This window comes from Silene latifolia, chromosome 11 (assembly GCF_048544455.1).
Source record: "Silene latifolia isolate original U9 population chromosome 11, ASM4854445v1, whole genome shotgun sequence".
Taxonomy (NCBI): domain Eukaryota; kingdom Viridiplantae; phylum Streptophyta; class Magnoliopsida; order Caryophyllales; family Caryophyllaceae; genus Silene; species Silene latifolia.
In genome coordinates this window covers 195,408,457-195,427,604 of record NC_133536.1, presented here as the reverse complement: position 1 = coordinate 195,427,604, position 19,148 = coordinate 195,408,457, and the positions used below count along the sequence as shown (strand labels likewise).

General features: G+C 36.5%; 2 protein-coding genes across 2 annotated transcripts; both read left to right on the top strand.

Moving 5' to 3' along the window:
- Positions 1 to 2,442: 2,442 nt before the first annotated feature.
- LOC141614567 (F-box protein SKIP23-like) lies at positions 2,443 to 3,729 on the top strand. Its single transcript, XM_074433312.1, has one exon. It carries the CDS (start codon positions 2,443 to 2,445, stop codon positions 3,727 to 3,729), a length of 1,287 nt encoding a protein of 428 aa, XP_074289413.1.
- A 6,319-nt stretch (positions 3,730 to 10,048) lies between these two features.
- Positions 10,049 to 11,236, top strand: LOC141614566 (F-box protein SKIP23-like). Its single transcript, XM_074433310.1, has one exon. The coding sequence runs from the start codon at positions 10,049 to 10,051 to the stop codon at positions 11,234 to 11,236; it is 1,188 nt and encodes a 395-aa protein (XP_074289411.1).
- Positions 11,237 to 19,148: the final 7,912 nt, after the last annotated feature.

Sequence of the window (19,148 nt, the reverse complement as noted above, 5' to 3'; positions counted from 1 at the left end):
GGGATCATACACGGGATGGGGAGTACTCTGTGAAAACGGGATATAGGCTACTAGTTGAGGATGGGGCGTCGGAGGTCGAGCAGTCCGATTTTGCTAATGAAGGGTGGTTATGGAAGACGATTTGGAAGGTACCCGTTCTCCCGCGGATTAAGGTTTTTATGTGGCAATTATGCCATGAAGCGATCCCAACGAAGGTTAACATTGCTCGTCGTCTGGGTAGTGTAGATGTTGCGTGCCCTCGCTGCCATAGTGAGCGCGAGACTTGTCTCCATGCTATCCGCGGGTGTGGCTGGGGTGAGGAGATTTGGGAGGAGGTGGGAATTGGTACGGGGGAGTGGCGGGGTGTTGCCTTGGTGAGAGATTGGGTGGAGGCGACTTTGAGGGAGTTGGGGGAGAAGGAGAGGGTGTTGTTCCTTGTCACTTGTTGGGTGTTATGGGAGAGGAGAAATAGGTTGATTTTTGAGGAGGAAAGGTGGGATGTGGATGGAATTATGAGGAGAATTTGGGGTATTGTATGGGAGATGGAGTCGGTGCAGGATGATAAGGTATCGAGTATTGTGGAAGGGAGCCGGCTGGGGAGCTGGGAACCGCCAGGGAGTGGTGTGTCTAAAATTAATACGGACGCAGGGGTCGTGGAAGGAGTTGGTGTGGGTTTGGGAGCGGTTAGTCGGAATTCGGCGGGTGAGGTTGAGTGGGCTGTGGTGTTGCACCGTGGTTCGGGGTGTGCAGTAGATATGACGGAGGCTGAAGCGATATTGTTGGGACTGCGTGAAGCAATCAGGATACAGTCAAGAAAGGTTGTCATTGAAAGCGATTGTCTGATCGTGGTTGATGATTTGAATAGGAATAGAAGTGGTAGAAGTGAATTGTTTACGATTTATGAGGAGATTAGACAGCTTAGTTTAAATTTTGAGTCGATTGTTTTTAAGCATATTAGTAGGAATTTCAATAAGTTAGCACATACGTTAGCACATGCTATGCCATGGTTTAATGGTAGTCGGTTTTGGACGTCGGATTTGCCAAATGAGTTTGGTATTGTAGCCCTTTCTGATGCTAGTAATATAATTTAAGGCCTTTATGGCTTTCTACAAAAAAAAAAAAAAAAAAAAAGTGCAATTCTTATAGATATTTTTGACACATAACACATGCAAGACACAATCAAAACATTTGAATAAGTTGAGCTTGAACTCTATATGTTTGATACATAAATATCACATGTCATACATAAAAAATTAAAAATTACATAAAATTATATTCACATCATTTTGAACAAATATTAATTGATTTGGAACATAACGTATCGTGAAATGATATAATTTGAGAATTTAATGTTGATTGTTGCATTATTCGAATAAATTTTATTTTAATTAATATGATATTTGATAAGTCACAAAATAATTTATAAAACGTTGACCATGCATAATTAATTATCACTTATTAATTTTAATTAAAAGTGTATGTATTTTATTTTAAAATATTGAAGTTAAACCTAAGAAAATTAAATTTATTTTTAAATAAAAATATTAAAGGTCATATATAAATTATGTTATTTTTTCTTCAATTATAATAATTAAATTTTAAAACAGGCCGCACGAAGCGCGGGATACTACCTAGTAGCATATATATCGGACTTCTAGTCCCACTTTCATGGGACCTTGTCACTTGACACATCAAACACCCCCCACACGCACAAATACCAATTCGTGTAATTTGTTTTTTTTTTTTTTTTTTTTTGTGTTGACTAGGAGTATCCCTACCGACAGCTGGGGCAATTTCCTTCGGGGTACTGAAGGCAATTTAATGCGTTGATCCCTCCCAAGTTTGGCTTTTTCATTCATACCACTTGTTTAAGAAATGAGAGCCCTTAGGACTCACACCAGCCAACTTTAATACTTCGTGTAATTTGTGCAACTTCCAAATCGTGTTCATAAATTTTAATTATGCATATTAATAGTGAAGCAAAATCTATGTGAAATATAATTAAAGGTTTATCATTGATTAGGGTGTACGATAATCTTATACACCCGGTGTAGCTAAGAATTTTTCATATAAATATTTCCAAATCGTGTTCATAAAGTAGAAATCATGTTTCCTAAAGAAAAAAGGAAATCAAAATATGAGTTTAAGGAAAATAAATTTGACTAGATTTCTAACCTAAAAGCTTAGACCCCTATACATAGATTATTTATTTAATACAACCGTATACTACTAATAGCAAATATAATAAAAACACACACACACACACAAAAAACGTGATTAAACATACAACAATCAACATCTCTACTCGATTGCCATACCTCACACAGCAAAGCTTCTTGAATAACGTCTTCAGGTATTTCCCTTTAGGCTGCTATTGTTGGCATTCTTGCTGTATTTGCTGTTTTTGAATTGATCAACTTAATTCCTATATCACGATACTCAGGTTCAAACCTTGGCTAAGTTATGTTTGTTAAATTAAGCTGTATGTTTATCATTACTATTGTTATTGTCATTGCTATTGATATGACTGTCATCATTTTTCAGATTGGTCAATTGGTTTCTTGCAAGATCATGGCTGCTGATTGGTCGACATTGCCTCTCGATCTTCTTATTGACATTGCAATGAAGTTGGAAACTTTGGAAGATTTTATTTATTTTTCAGTGGTATGTCGCTCTTGGAATCGAGCTTCATCCTTAATAAAGGACCAGTGGAAGCCCATACGAATGCCATGGCTTTTACTAGCTGAAAACACTAACAATAATCCAGATTGTGTTCGGAAGATCTTTAATCCTAGTAATAATAAATGTTACAAATTGAATCTCCCCGAGACTCTTGGAGCAAGGTGTTGGGGTTCAGACTATGGTTGGCTTGCAATGGTCGACCGTAAACTCAATGTACGCTTGCTCAATCCAATCACTAAGGCTGAAATTCATTTCCCATCTGCGGAAGCCATCCTAGATGGACGCCCTTATGATAAAAACCATCATGAGAGTGAAGAAAATTATATTAATTGGATTTTGAGGGCGTTTTTGAAGAGGCTCATTGTGCTCAAAGTGTCTGAGAATGAGTTTGTTATTGTCGTAATTTATGGTCATTTCGACCACCTAGCTTTTGCTAAACACGGGGATAAATCATGGACATCAGTATTTGTCAACCAAGATTTTGGTAGTTGGATGTTTGATGTCGTGGCGATGGATGGTTATGTATTTGCTTTATACAATGATGCATCGCTTGTATATTGGAATATCGAGGACTTCCAAGGTCATGAGTTTGTAAAGCCAATGGATTATTCTTTAAGTAAATTTGAAATGTTCGAGGAGTTCAAAAGTGGGATGGGAACACTATATTTGGTACAATCAGGGTGTGATCTCCTTATGGTATTACGATTCAAGGGAGAAGTGACGAATTCAGATGATGAGACTGATTACAATTATGACATTGTTTATGAAACATTTAGTTTTTCGGTCTATAGACTTGATCTTAAAAACAGAAGATGGGAAGAAATTGAAGATTATGCTACATTGTTTGTAGGTGGCAATACAACTATGTCCGTTTCGGCCAAATTTTTGGAACCTAACTTGATATATTTCACCGATGATGAATATGTGCTCTCTGAATTTGTGAGAGGGCTTGGTGGACATGATATGGGTGTTTATGACCCCAAATGTGATGAAATACGGCAATTTTATGAAGGTGATGATATCCGCGCTGTATATTGTCGATCAACCTGGTTCATTCCTCAACTTTAAATTATTTTTATTCACAAATTTGAACTTTTTCGTAGTAGCAATGTAGACGACCAGGTCATTCTGGAAGACATGTTATTTGTTTCTTTATTTTAAGCTTCTGGTGTACGCGTAATGTTTTGTGATACTTGTTGTACCCCAAGATATTACTGCCTGTTGGAGATAATATTGAGATAATATTGCGTAAATATTCGATATTGCGATATTATCACATTCACACGTTTTTAGGAAAATATCACGTAAATATTGTATGACACATCTTTTACATTAGGAAAAGATTAGTTTGATTTGATTCCGTCGTCTTGTATAAATTGTAACCTATTACGTTGTGCATCAACTCATTCAACAACATTAAAACATTCATAAAAACTTCCAGTGTTATTTTTCTATATGGTATCAGTTGGGTTTCGATCTTGAAATCGATTCTTGAACGATGACCGGCGGCACCAAGGATTCCTCCACGCCACATATCACCAAACCAGCCTATGTCCTCTCAAATAATGACGGTGTCGGAGCCAAAATCACACACGTGGTACTTACCGGACCGAATTACGCGGAGTGGGCAAAGGGTTTTCGCAATGGTTTGGGGGCCAAGAGGAAACTAGGTTTCTTTGATGGTTCTCTGAAGAAACCTTCCGAGAATTCGGAGGATCTCGAGGACTGGCGTACTGTTAATTTTACTATCATTGCGTGGATTTTTAATACAATCGAACCTTCGTTACGATCTACGATTTCTTATCGTGATACGTCACTGGAGTTATGGGAAGATATTAAAAATCATTTCTCTCATGGCAATGGTATTAAAATTTATCAATTGGAGTCAGAGATTGCGGATTGCAAACAAAAGGAAGACGAATCCATCATGGCTTATTATGGGCGAATTAAGAAGCTTTGGGACGATGTGAATGACTACGATTCCCTACCAGTCTGCGAGTGTTCCGGCTGCAAGTGTGGTCTTTCCGTCACTCTTCGCAAACGACGGGACACCCGTCAAAGTCGTCAATTCTTGATGGGTCTCGTACCTTCCTATGCCACTGCTCGCTCCACCATTCTTGGTAGTGATCCTCTCCCCTCTATGCACTCTATTTATTCTCGTATGGTGCAGGAAGAGGAGGTGCGTACACTCACTGAGCAGCGTACTATGGCCATGGCCTTCGCTGTGCAGGGGGGACAAGGCGGAGCAGGTGCCAAGACGGGCAAGCCACGAACTAGGTGTTCACACTGCAAAAAACCTGGACACACTGAAGAGTTTTGCTGGGAATTGCACGGGTACCCGGAGGGTCGTGGCCCGCGTTCCAAGTCCAAAACAGAAACCACAGGAACCTCTTCTTCACATCAGACGAATGCGGTTTTTGGTGAGCCAGCGTTGGATGTTAATCATATCCGACTTAATGGTAAGCGTACTGCCATTTGGGTCGTTGATACAGGAGCTTCTACTCATGTTTGTAGCGATTTACAGTTACTTGATCATATTGTTTCCATCAAACCCCTTGAGGTGGGTCTTACTAATGGTGTTCGTCTAAAGGCTACACATCGAGGGAGGATGAAACTAAGTGATAATCTCGTTCTGCATGATGTGCTACATATCCCATCTTTCACGTGCAATTTATTATCGGTTTCACAATTATTATTAGCTCAAAATTGTAATATTCATTTCACTAATACTAAGTGTGTTATACAGGACCCTATCTCGAAGATGAGGATTGGTGAGGGTGGACTCGTCAACGGCCTTTATCAAATATCTATGGATGTCACGAATCGTGTTAATGTGGTCGACAACAATGGAAGCATTGATCTTTGGCACAAACGGTTAGGTCATCCCTCTTTGCAAGCCATGAAGTTCGTTCCTCATCTTAGTCGTTTTAGGAGTGTGTTAGACAATAAACATTGTGATGTGTGTTTTCGTTCTAAACAAACTCGTTCTGTTTTTCCTTTGAGCAATAATAAGGCGGATAATTTATTTGACTTAATACATTGTGATGTTTGGGGCCCTTACGATCCTAATCGTGCTTGTGGGTCACGTTATTTCTTGTCTATTGTCGATGACTATTCTCGCTGTGTCTGGGTTTTTTTGATGAAAACAAAGGATGAAGTAAGTAGGCTGTTGAGGGAATTTTTCGCGCTAATTAAAAGGCAATTTAATCGGGATATCAAACGAATACGGAGCGATAATGGAACGGAATTTAAACCCCTTCTTACTTATTTTCGTGACAGTGGAATCATCTTTGAGACCTCTATGGTTAAAACCCCACAACAAAATGCTAGAGTAGAACGGAAACATCGACACATACTCAATGTGGCTCGTGCTTTACGGTTTCAAAGCTCCTTACCCACGGATTTCTGGGGCGAATGTGTTTTAACAGCGGCTCACTTGATAAATAGAACTCCAACTCGTATTCTCAATGGTAAAACCCCTTTCGAAGCACTGTTTGGGAAGGAGGCTAATTTAGCTTTGCTTTGAATCTTTGGATGCTTAGCATATGCAAAAAATATGAATCCGAGTGATAAATTTGATAGTCGAAGTAGACGCTGCGTTTTTCTTGGCTATCCTTTCGGAAAGAAAGGTTGGAGTCTTTACGATCTTGAGACAAGGCAATATTTTCAGTCTCGGGATGTAAGTTTTGTTGAAACCGAGTTTCCCTTCGCTAATACAACGGAGCAGGATAATGACCGTTCTATGAGCTCGACCTTTGATGCTGATTATACTCCGGATGTTCCTGTTAATTCCCACACCGAACAAAGGACGGAACAGAGGACTGTTGACGAACAGGGGCCTGATGCGCATATCACAGAGCCACGGTCTCCTGTACACGAAACAGCACCGGGATCGAATGGTGGTAGCGAGGGTAGTTCGAATACCTATGAAGTTGCAGGTAATAATATTGCTAATGAGAAGGTCATGGGGACTGAAACGGACACATATTTGGGTCGTGGAAAGCGAGAAAAAATTCCTAACAAAAATCACAGGGATTTTGTTCGTTGGGATCACATTAACACGATTTTGGCCGAGTCACCCGCATCAATTCCCGTCTCAGGTAGCTCTTATCCTATAACTCATTTTGTAAATTATGCTACTTTTTCGAAACCACATCGTCACTTTCTTGCAGCCTTAAGTCGTGATATTGAGCCAAAGTCTTTTAAGGAGGCTATGAATGACCCTCGTTGGCGAAAAGCCATGGGCGAAGAAATAGCAGCACTTGAGACAAATAATACTTGGACGGTTAGTACCTTACCAGCCGGCAAAAGTGTCATTGGGTGCATGTGGGTGTTTAAAATAAAACACAAATCCGATGGTACCGTCGAGCGCTTCAAAGCTCGACTCGTTGTTCTTGGAAATCATCAAAAGGCTGGGGTCGATTTTACGGAAACATTTGCTCCCACCGTGAAAATGGTGACAGTCCGTACCTTCTTGGCCGTTGCAACAATTAAGCAGTGGGAATTACATCAAATGGATGTTCATAATGCATTTCTTCACGGCGATTTGTCGGAGGAGGTGTATATGCGTATGCCGCCTGGTTTCAGTCGTGGAATGGAGGGTAAAGTTTGTCGTCTTCGCAAGTCTCTGTACGGTCTTCGTCAAGCCCCGAGATGCTGGTATGCGAAGTTAGCTAATGCTTTATCCTCTTATGGTTTTCTTATGAGCGCTTCCGATAATTCACTATTTACATTTCGTAAAAATGGAGTTGAAATGCACATCCTTGTTTACGTTGATGATTTAGTCATTGCCGGAAATAATCCTACAGCTATTTCTGCTTTTAAATCCTATCTTAGCAAATGCTTTAAAATGAAGGATTTGGGTAAGTTAAAATATTTTCTCGGTCTTGAAGTTGCACGGAGTTCAAAGGGGTTATTTCTTTGTCAAAGAAAATATACTCTTGACTTGTTGACGGAAACGGGTCTCCTGGGATGCAAACCAGCCACGGTACCGATGGATGAGAAACATAAGCTTGCTCTTGCGACAGACGCGGGTTTGGAAGATGCAACTAAATATCGACGGCTGGTGGGTAAGCTAATCTATTTGACTCTTACACGTCCCGAAATTTGCTACTCGGTACACATATTATCGCAATTTATGCAACAGCCAACTCAGTCTCAATGGGAAGCGGCATTGCGAGTTGTTCGATATTTGAAGGGAAGTCCGGGTCAAGGGATTGTGTTTCGCATTAATTCGCCCTTGCTTCTTGAGGCCTACTGTGATGCTTCTTATGGGAGTTGTCCGATTACTCGTCGCTCTATCACTGCTTATTTCGTGTGTCTTGGTGGGTCACCCATTTCTTGGAAAACGAAAAAGCAAGCCACGGTTTCTTTATCATCCACAGAGGCCGAGTATCGAGCCATGGTATCGGCAATTTGCGAAGTTATTTGGTTAAAAGGCTTACTTAAAGGGCTTGGAATTGGTATTTCTGATTCCGTTCAGTTACATTGTGATAATCAAAGTGCTATGCATATATCCAACAATCCGGTTTATCATGAACGGACCAAGCATATCGAGATTGACTGTCACTTTATTCGTCATCACATCCGTAACGGCGTCATCACTCCCTGCTATGTTCATACTCGATCTCAACTCGCCGACATTCTAACCAAAGCCTTAGGACGCACGCGTTTTGAAGATCTGCTTGACAAGTTAGGCATATCCGACGGATACGCTCCAACTTGAGGGAGGGTGTTGGAGATAATATTGAGATAATATTGCGTAAATATTCGATATTGCGATATTATCACATTCACACGTTTTTAGGAAAATATCACGTAAATATTGTATGACACATCTTTTACATTAGGAAAAGATTAGTTTGATTTGATTCCGTCGTCTTGTATAAATTGTAACCTATTACGTTGTGCATCAACTCATTCAACAACATTAAAACATTCATAAAAACTTCCAGATTACTACATCCAACACATTTTTTCACCTTATTCCGATTATACCCTTCTCATTTTTTACACCCAAATGGAGAGACAAATAAAAAAAACCTAAACTAAGAAATCCCAATTAACTACCACCATAGACAACCAACCAACCACCCGGATTCCACCATTAGCCGATAACGGAGAGAGGGGAAGGGAGCATCAGAGACGGAGGGTCGACGGCATTAAAGTTGACGGAATCGAAGTCGACGGACACTTAAAAAACTTTAAATATAAGAAATCAATTAAATGCCCCGAAGTACAACCAGTCCACAATACGGGATTTCACCACCGACCGTCGACGGAGATAGGGATAAGATAAGTCGACGACGGAGATTCTATTGCGACGGAAGTTGACGGCCGTTGGTCGGTGTTGAGGAAGGGAGAAGGGGACTGGGTTGTGCTAGGGATTGAGTCTGTTCCGATCGATGGTGATGGAGGTCGACATCGCGGGAGTGTTTGGACGATGACGCAGGGTGGTCGTGGGTCGTCGGAGTTTGGGGATGGGTGGTCGAGGGTGAGGGATGGTGGTCAGAATCTCTGGTGATGGTGTGTGAGAGAATTTTTTATTTTTTTATTCCCTTTTAATATGAAGGGTACTAATGGAATCTAGAGGTAAAATGTGCGGGATGTAGTAAAATGGTGTGCGGGATTTAGCAACTACGTTTAGTAATGACAAACACAGTTTGAAGCAAGATATAGGTATTAGGATGTTTGATGTCGTGGCGATGGATGGTTATGTAGTTGCTTTGTACAATGATGCATCGTTTGTATATTGGAACATCATTGTAATTATCTTAAAATCTGCTAATTAATGATAAGTAGAGGTAATCGGGGCGAAGGCGGACACCAATACTAGTTTATTTTATTCATGAAACCATTCTAATTATTTTAAAATCTGCTAATTACCAAACAACTTTTTTAATTCTACTGATTTTTTTTTATAGTCAAACATGCTACTGAAATCTGTTAACCGTATTCTGCTAACGTTATACGATATCATGAATCTGCTTCTGCCAAAAAGGACCTCTATCTTTATCTATTTGATTTAGCAAATATTTAAGGGTAGAAATATCATGTTTCCTAAAGAAAAAAGGAAATCAAAATATGAGTTTAAGGTAAATAAATTGACTCGATTTCTAACCTAAAAACTTAGACCCCTATATTCAAATAGTCAAATAGATAATCAAATCTAACGTTGTTAAACATACAACACAATCAACATCTCTACCCGATTGCCATACCTCACACAAAAAAAGCTTCTCGAATAACGTCTTCAGGTATTTCCCTTTAGGCTGCTATTGTTGGCATTCTTGCTGTATTATTCTTCCTACTTATTATTATTATATTATTGTTGTTGTTGCTGTTAATCGGATTTTGTGATGCAAATTCTGTTTTCTTTTGTTAGTAGATGGCCGGAGATTGGTGTACGACGCCTCTTGATCTTCTTGCGGCCATATCAATGAAGTTGGAAACTATTCAAGATTTTATTTATTTTTCTTTGGTATGTCGTTGGTGGAATCATGCTGCGTCCTCAATAAAGAACAACTGGAGGGCTACTCCAACACCATGGCTTTTACTAGCCGAAAACAATAAACAAAATCCAAATTGTCTTCGCAAGATCTTCAATCTTATGAATAATAAGTGTTACCAGTTGCCTCTCCCGGAGACGTTTGAAACAAGGTGTTCGGGTTCAGCTTATGGTTGGGTTGCTATGATTGACCGTCATCTAAATGTTAAGTTGTTTAATCCCGTCTCCAAGGCTCATATTCCTTTCCCGTCTTTCGAAAACATCTCAGACCTTATGAGCTACGATCCTGAATGCTTCGATTCAAGAGATGAGTACAGTACATGGTGTTTGCAAGGTTTTGTAACAAAGATTATTGTTCTTAGAGCGTCTCAAAGTTGTCATCATGAGTTCGTTATTGTGGCAATTTGTGTGTCTGGGTGTGTAGCTGTAGCTCGTCCTGGCGATCCATCATGGACGTTGATACTCACTGATAAAGCAGATTATGAAATGGTTGATGTGGTGGCGATGGATGATCATGTATTTGCTTTGTTCCGTGATGGAAGACTTGTGTATTGGAATGCCGAGGAATTTTTCAATATGGAGTTCATGAAACAAATCGATTATTCACCAAGACAACCTCATATTTTAGGAAAGGAGTTGAACTACGCGTTCAACAAAGAATATCTTGTTCAATCCGGTGGTGAACTCATCATGGTGATACGATACAAGGAGGAGGTGGGAGATGGGGTAGCTTATGATTTAGACATTGTTTATCGAACCTATTTTTTTTTTGAGGTATTCAAACTCAATCCTACCAACAAGCTTTGGGAAGAAATAGAAGAATTGTGTGGTCTCACATTGTTAGTAGGCTGCAATTCTTCTATGTGTGTTTCATCGGGCAAATATTTGCAAGAAAGTTGTATATATTTTACCGATGATGAAAATACGTTTTGGCATAAGCCAAAAGAGTTTGGTGGACATGACATGGGTGTTTTCGACATGAAGACAGGTGAAATAGACGAATTTTATGAAGGTGATGATATGCGCTCCTTAATCTCCCCACCGACTTGGTTTATTCCTCAACTTTAAACTATTCAACTTTTGAAGTAAGGAAGTATGTTATTTAAGTAGTATTTGTTTCGGAAGTGTCTGGTTATAACGATTAATTATTCGTTTTTGGAATTCTTTACAAAGGAAATTTGATATGTTGAGCAACAAATTTTATATTGCAATAAAATTAAAATACAAAAGTAAGAACTCATTAAATTAACCATTTTGGGAGTTTTTACATGGCAAGTTCATCTTTTTTTAGTTTAAGAACCCGAATAACCCAATTGGACACCTGAATTTGACCCGAACCCGAATTAACACCGGCCCTTATAACCTGACCCCAATGTTTAGTATTGCACACTAATTATTATTCATATAAAATGATAAGAGTTGACCCGAAAATAACCGCCCAACCCGAACTCGACCTAAAATGTTCAACCCATTAGTTTAGCACAACTGGTTGGATGGGTTCTAAAAGAACAAATCAAATTGCAATTGGTGCAAGCTCAAGACTCTTAACGTCTTCTTTTTCTTCCAAAAGTATAATAAATAAGTTAAAGTGGATTAAATTGATACTCCCGACACATCATCATTCATTTGATAAGATTGATAGCAAATTCTTTTAAACTAATGATGTGTCACAACTCACAAGTTGAGTATAGTGCGACACAAAATGGGATAAGGAATTCGCTATCTTCCCTTCGTTGCTTCATATGAAATTTTCGGAATCGTTGTTTTAAATTTTTACAAAAAATTACTCTACTTTTTTTAAAATGTTCCAAATTTCCATTTTTTTGGACTTTCACAAAGATATTCCACATTTTTTTTAAGTATATACTTTGTGGTTATAAATGGTTGCCTGAAACAAAAAGATTCTCGTCAATCGAAAGTACTCTTTACATTATCATTTTCGGCTCATAAGTTATAAGTATTAATTGGACAATTTTGAATAAACAAAAAGTTTATAGTTTCAAAATGTAGCCCGACATACTTTTAAATTCTGGCTCCGTCCCAAGACTATAACCCAAAATTCACCAAATTCAAAATGACTTGAACCAAACTCAACCAGATGTACTAAATTCAAGTATTAGCTACTCTGTACAAATAAATAATAACCCAAAAAAACACAGAATTGGTTGTTGAACACACAAGACAGTTAGACACGACAATCAAATTGAACTCAATACCCAGCGTAATACTGATTGTAATGTTTATTATCATCGTTTTTATTTATGCTGTTTTATTTAGGCAATAATACCACACACATGATTTGGTAAGGTGTTCAACTTCCAAATTTTAATTCCGCATATTTCTAAATCTCTATCCCTAAACAAACAAGGAAATCATGTTTCCTAAACAAACAAGCTAAGGAAATCATAACAAGCAAAATAAATTAGACTCGATTTCTAACCTAAAACCCCCGTATGAATAGATAATCAAATCTAACAAAAACTACAAACTACATATTATATTACTAATAACAAATAAAATAAAAACACGAAAAACTTGGTTGTACATACAACTTGATTGCCTATACTTTAGAAGAGCTTCTTCAACATCTTCAGGTTTGCTAAAGTACCTATTACTGTCTCGATATTTTTTGTTTTTGTTAATCGGCTTTACCTGATACGTTTTGCGATGGATGTACCATTATCAACAAAATTTTTAGTACTCCCTTTCCCTTTTGCGTTATCCGTATTCCGTACAAATTGTATTAGTTCCCTTACAGTATACGGAGTAGCTTTACTGAAGTACCCCCATGACCTTTCGTAATACAAATCCTGTTTTCTTTTGTAGTAGCAGATGGCCCGAGATTGGTGTACGATGCCTCTTGATCTTCTTGGGGCCATATCAATGAAGTTGGAAACTATTCAAGATTTTATTTATGTTTCTTTGGTATGTCGGTGGTGGAATCATGCTGCTATAAAGAATAAGTTTTGATTGATAATTAACAGTAGCTAATTACATATGTATTTATAGTTACAATTAGGGTATAAACACACCTAAATCTAAGGAGCTAGTCAAGATAACAACTACATGAAAATAGGAACAAAAAGATAACAAGAGGTGTGTACACAAGCTGTTAGTAACAACCGAGATATGCACAATATTAACAAATAATTATGAATAATTATTTGGAGCAAGTAATATCTTCAACATTCCCGCTCAAGATGGACGGGCGAAGACGAAGACCAATCTTGGATGATAGCTCAATGAAGCGTGGCTTATGCAGGGGCTTGGTGAGTGTGTCCGCCAATTGATCGGTTCCATTAATATGTTGCACACGAATAGAGCCAAGTCGAACCTGCTCTTTTACAAAGTGAAACGAAATTGCGAGATGCTTCATCCTCGAATGAAACACAGGATTCGCCGAGTAATGAGTAGCAGATAAATTATCACAATAGATGGCTGGGGGTTGAGGAGCACGGATACCAAGTTCCTGTAAGAGAGAGAGAAGGCATAACAATTCGGTGGTTGTGGCTGCGACTGCCCTAAATTCAGCTTCAGTGGACGAGCACGAGATGGCTCGTTGCTTACGAGACGACCATGTAATCCCCTATAAAATCTAGTGCAAAACAGTGGCGGAAACACTGTCGAATGGGATTAAATACACAAAGATAAAAGTTCTAACTGTTATGAATTGAGAATGTATAAAATTCCCAAGTATAAAAAAAAACAAATGGTCAAGTCTAAACAATTGCCACTTTTATAAAAAGGGCGAAAATAAAATTCCTCAAAGTGTTCAAACTAAAACCATAAAAGAAAGCAGAAAAACAGAGTAGGATCTGCAAACTACTCGCTAGCTCACACAGAAATCCCCAGCAAAGCTAACACCTGTCATGTTATAAACATAACAGCCACGATCAGTGGGGAGTAACTCGACGTTCTCCCAGCCATATCACATGATATAAATGTTACAGATGCAAATAATATATCAAAGTAAATTGAAATGTTATAAAACATAAGTAACAAAATATGGTTACCAAATCACGTTAACCAACGTGCTGCATGCTTAAAAGCAAAATATTCAAAAGACAGAATGGAAATAATATAGTTCAGGCTAGATTTTCACTTTGGCTATACTCCTTGATACCGCAGCATCTTACACTAGTTTCGGGAACTCAGTGTCACGCAAAGGTGACCAACTCCAAGTCCACTCACTAGACAACAAACTATAACAGGACTCGTCTTACCACGCAGTGCGTAGTCCCAGTCTAAGTACATGTACATGACTCTACGACAATCTGTACCGCCCGCAGGATACCCAATCATATAGCCGTATAAGAACCCGTATGCCTTAGTTTATTATTCTTTGCCTTTACTTTCATTATTCCAAACTTAACAATATTCCAAGTGATATAGTATATTATTCAAATGGTTCGTAAGTGAACTACACTTTTATTTTCTTCAAATTAGAAAACTTAAACTTAAAACCAAAAGTATAAAATTTATTTAAGGACTTTAAATAAATTAAGTTACTGAAATTAAACTTTAAAGACCATCCTTTGACTTAAGGTACTTTAGTAAAGACTTATTACTTAGGCTTTAATGAGACGGAGTTCTACACTAGTTTGTAAAACTGAACAGTAATATTGTAAAATTCATAATTAATTAAAGAAAAATAGAAATGACGCAAGGCCAATTTTCATGGTTTCCCGTAGCGTTTGGCTACAACTTTCATTTTTTAACAAACTTTAAATTAGGAAAGTATCAGGGGTCTAAAAATTCATTTCTAAAAACTGTCAGAAAACGCCACTCATAATGTTTCAGTTCATAAATCCACTTTTAGAAAACATTTTAAGGCAAGGCATAATTTTAAACATAATTAAACATGATAAATCTTCATTGAGAAAAAGATTAGCTACTGTATCAAAAGCAAAATATCTTTTAAAAATGAATCTTTGAGAGAAGTCAGAAACGCGTTTTACAGGCGAGCTGTTCACAAATATTTTATTCTGACCAAACCGTAAGTCTAAATCTTATGAAATTTTTTATGCAGACACTACACTTTAAAATAACAGGAGTTTATTCTTTACACTTTTTCAAATTCGAAATAAAAACAGGTGATATGATTTTTACAAACAGACGAACATATTTGACAGATTTAACAACGGTTTTCATCAAACTTGTAAAATACACCAAAAATCGAAAATAATGATTGAAGACCTACAAATTTATACACAACCTAATACTCCATGTCTCTTCCATATACTAAAATATATTGTAAATTTACAATTTTATTTACTATTTTTAACATAATTAAAACCGAACAGAATCGCTATAATCGTAGAAACTGCATCAATACTTTAAATTACGAAATAAATACTAAAACTCCAAAATAATTACCACGAAAATTCATGGTATTTTAAAATCTATCATTTAACCCAGAAAAATAATTTAAACCTCCTGGAAATCATAAAAACGAATTTATACCATCTTTATATCATATTAATCGGTTTAATCATAAAACTTGCAAATCAACCAAATAAATTCCTATTGACAAAATAAAATTTATACATAGTCAAAATAATTTATAAACATTAAGGGATCAGAAATTATATGGTTCAAAAATCATATTAATGAATAAATCTTTATAAACCACAAAAATGCAATAATACATACAACTACAACAATTAAATCGATGTAATACCGAGTAACGTCGTAGTTACCTTGTTATGAATCCGAATCCACATATGCTAGCTTCAATATCTCCTCTACAAACCCTTAGAATATGATGAACGGATGATGAGGGAAGGTCGATCGAAATAAAGAAGCAAGAAGGCAAGCACGTACGTAGATTAATTTGTAAAACGGAAATAAAGAAGCAAGAAGGCAAGCACGTACGTAAATTTTATTTTTGCAAACAGAGAACGGCGGAAGCAGTAGGGTTACGTTCCACTGTTTTTCTTTTTTTGCAAGAGGGATAGATATGTGAATAATAAGATATTATGTGAGCAAATAAAATAAAAAGATGTTAAACACCTTTTAAAATATCTCGAAAAAGGCATGGGTTTTGATCTTAAAATGATCATTTGAATAAAACTCGGTCCATTTGAAAAATTGGACTGCAAAACAACTAAGAACGGATTTAATTAAATAAATAAATCAAATCGTGAATTAAAAGATAAAAATTCAAATCTCATAAATAAGAATTAAAATATATGAGATTAGAAATGAGTAAGAATAAAAATAAGGTTCAATAGAAATAATTTCCGAAGTCCAACAAATTAACTCGGAGTAGAATTAGAATACGAATTAAATGAATAAATAAGACGAAGCTGAAATAGTTAGAAATAACAATAATTCTCGAAAACAAGGAAATATTCGAGACATAAGAGAACTTAAGAATTCAAAGAAAGAAAAGAAATAGCTCACAGATAAATCCGAGTCATACAAATATAATCGTAATCGTAAATAAAATACGGTTACGAAAATAGATTATAAAAATGGCGGGTGTTACAACCTCCCCCACTAAGAAAAAGTTTCGTCCACGAAACTTAAAAGTAGAAAACAAAATTTTAAAGAAAAAGAATTTTTTTTTTTTTTTTTTTTCTAAATCATTTGAGTTTACACTTAAATTCAGAAAAATAATCGTTGAGGTCATACAATTTTTTAAACCAGTTTTCAAAATTGAACTATTAAAAATGACTTGTCTCATCTCATGGAACGAGGGAATACTGTCGCGAACCAGGGTTCTGTCGTCCAAGATAAGGGTAAGTCAACATTGGAAAAATCAAATCTTACAACCATGCATCAGCAAGTACTGAACCAGTCATTAGACGTCTTTAATGACAAGTCCTAGCATCCACCAATGTCGAAATTCAAAAGTAAATGTGCTAATTTAACTTAAAACCTTTGAGCAAATCAAATTTTGAAAATACAACACCACTTTTGAAAGTTTCTCAAGGCATCAAAGTATTTGAAAAATAAAATTCGGAAGTATTTTTAAACGAATTTCAAGTCATTTCGAAACCAAACCAATTTAAATGATAGCTCAAAACTAAAAGAGAAGAGAAGTTCAAAACTTTGAAGCTAGTTATAATTCAAAATTTCCAAGATAATCAAAATATCTTTATAAAAGTCAAAATATTTTGTGTAAGATGGAATTTCTCAAAGAAAAAGGTTAACGAGAAATCAAATTTGTATATACAACATAACATTTGAATTTTTTTTTTTTTTTTTTGCATTAAATAACTTTATTTGAAACAATTCCGGTATATTTCCAAACGAGTTTTAAGACATTTGAAACAAAACCAAGTTTAGACACTAATCCAGACTAACACTAAATATGAAATTAAAGTTTTTAAATTATAACTCAAAATTAAAATATCCGAGAACCAAACTTTGTAAAAGCCGAAACTCTTGTATAAAATGGAAATATCCGAGGAAAAAGGTCAACGGTAAATCAAGACAAAAGTTTTGAAACTAAATCATGGGAGAGAAGGGTTTAAGAGTCATATATAACTCTCTCAAGGATTATGAAAGGGGATAAACATCTCGAGATTCAAAAGAAGGAGTGCAAATTTTACTTAAAACCTTTGTCCAAATCGAATTTGTAAATACAACATAACTCTTGAAAGTTTTAGAACCATCCAAACAAAATTTTTCGAAACAATTCCGAAATACTTTCGAACGAGTTTTAAAAACATTTCAAGACAGGACAAAATTTAGATACTAACCAAGAGTAAAACAAAAATGGAAGTTTTACACTTTAAAATCATAAATTTCAAAGATAATCAAAACTTTATAGGGGTCAAACCTTGTATAAAACAGAAATATTCGAGGAAAAAGGCTAAAGGTAAAAAGTTTTCAAACTTAAGCCAAGGTTAAGGTAGTAACAGATGCTCAGATGAAGAAGTGAGAATGAGAGATTCAAGAGCTATACAAAGCTCTCTCAAGGATTACAGAAGAGGTTAAAGATCTCAAGATTCTTGGTACGACTCCTCTATGGAACCCAAGCTTTTTCTATTTCCATCGAAAACAACACCAAGGTTATTAAACTTAGGCAACTAAGTTGTCAAGCTCAGAATTGCCAAACTTCCTAGTCTACATCCTCCAAAATTATCGATTAACACAACTTCCATCTCAAATCCTTACATGACTGATCATCCTCTCAAAACATCATGGTAAAAAAAAAATCCATAAAGTACTTCAACATCCAACCGACTAACTAAATTCCTCAAGTTATCAAATCCATAAGACTCCTCGAAACACCAAACAGAAGACATCGTCTAATAAAGCTCTGATGAGAATTCCTCTGAACTGAAAGCAACAATGCCTCTAACATCCACAAGTACAATCTAACGAAGATAAAGCTCTCTTAAAAGTCCATCAAATGAATATAAAGGTCTCTTAGCAGTTCATTAAATTCCCAATCATAACACTACAACAGTTAGGGGTTAAGAACTCAACCAAACAACAATTTCGATCATATAAGGTCATCAAACAACAATTTCCTTTAAGGTAATTCAGACCAAAATATTCCTCCGAGAAATACCAGTACTAAGGTTAAGACATTAAGATATGATAGGTATACATAGTTCCCAACTTCAGGTTCTTAATTCTTCAAATCAATATAATCAATCCAAACTGCAGTTGGGCTAAGACACTCCTTATTCTCGAGGTTAACACTAAACAACCCAAATAAAGTTAAGTCACACAACCAAAAGTTCCAAGGTTACAACCTTACATCAGAACTCAACAATCTAAATCCATAAGAATAGAAACTGAGATTAATCTAGGTCAACCAAAAATGATACATGGTTACTATAAAAACCTTAATCACATCTAGACCAAAATATGCAAGCTGCTTATACTTCAAAGCCAACATCTAAGCTAAAATCCTAAGTCCATAATCCACTAGCCACCATTCAAGTTAATCCTTATGGAATGAAAGCTCTCACAAGATAGGCATTAAGGGTAAAACTCATTATCCTCAAACCATAAGTAA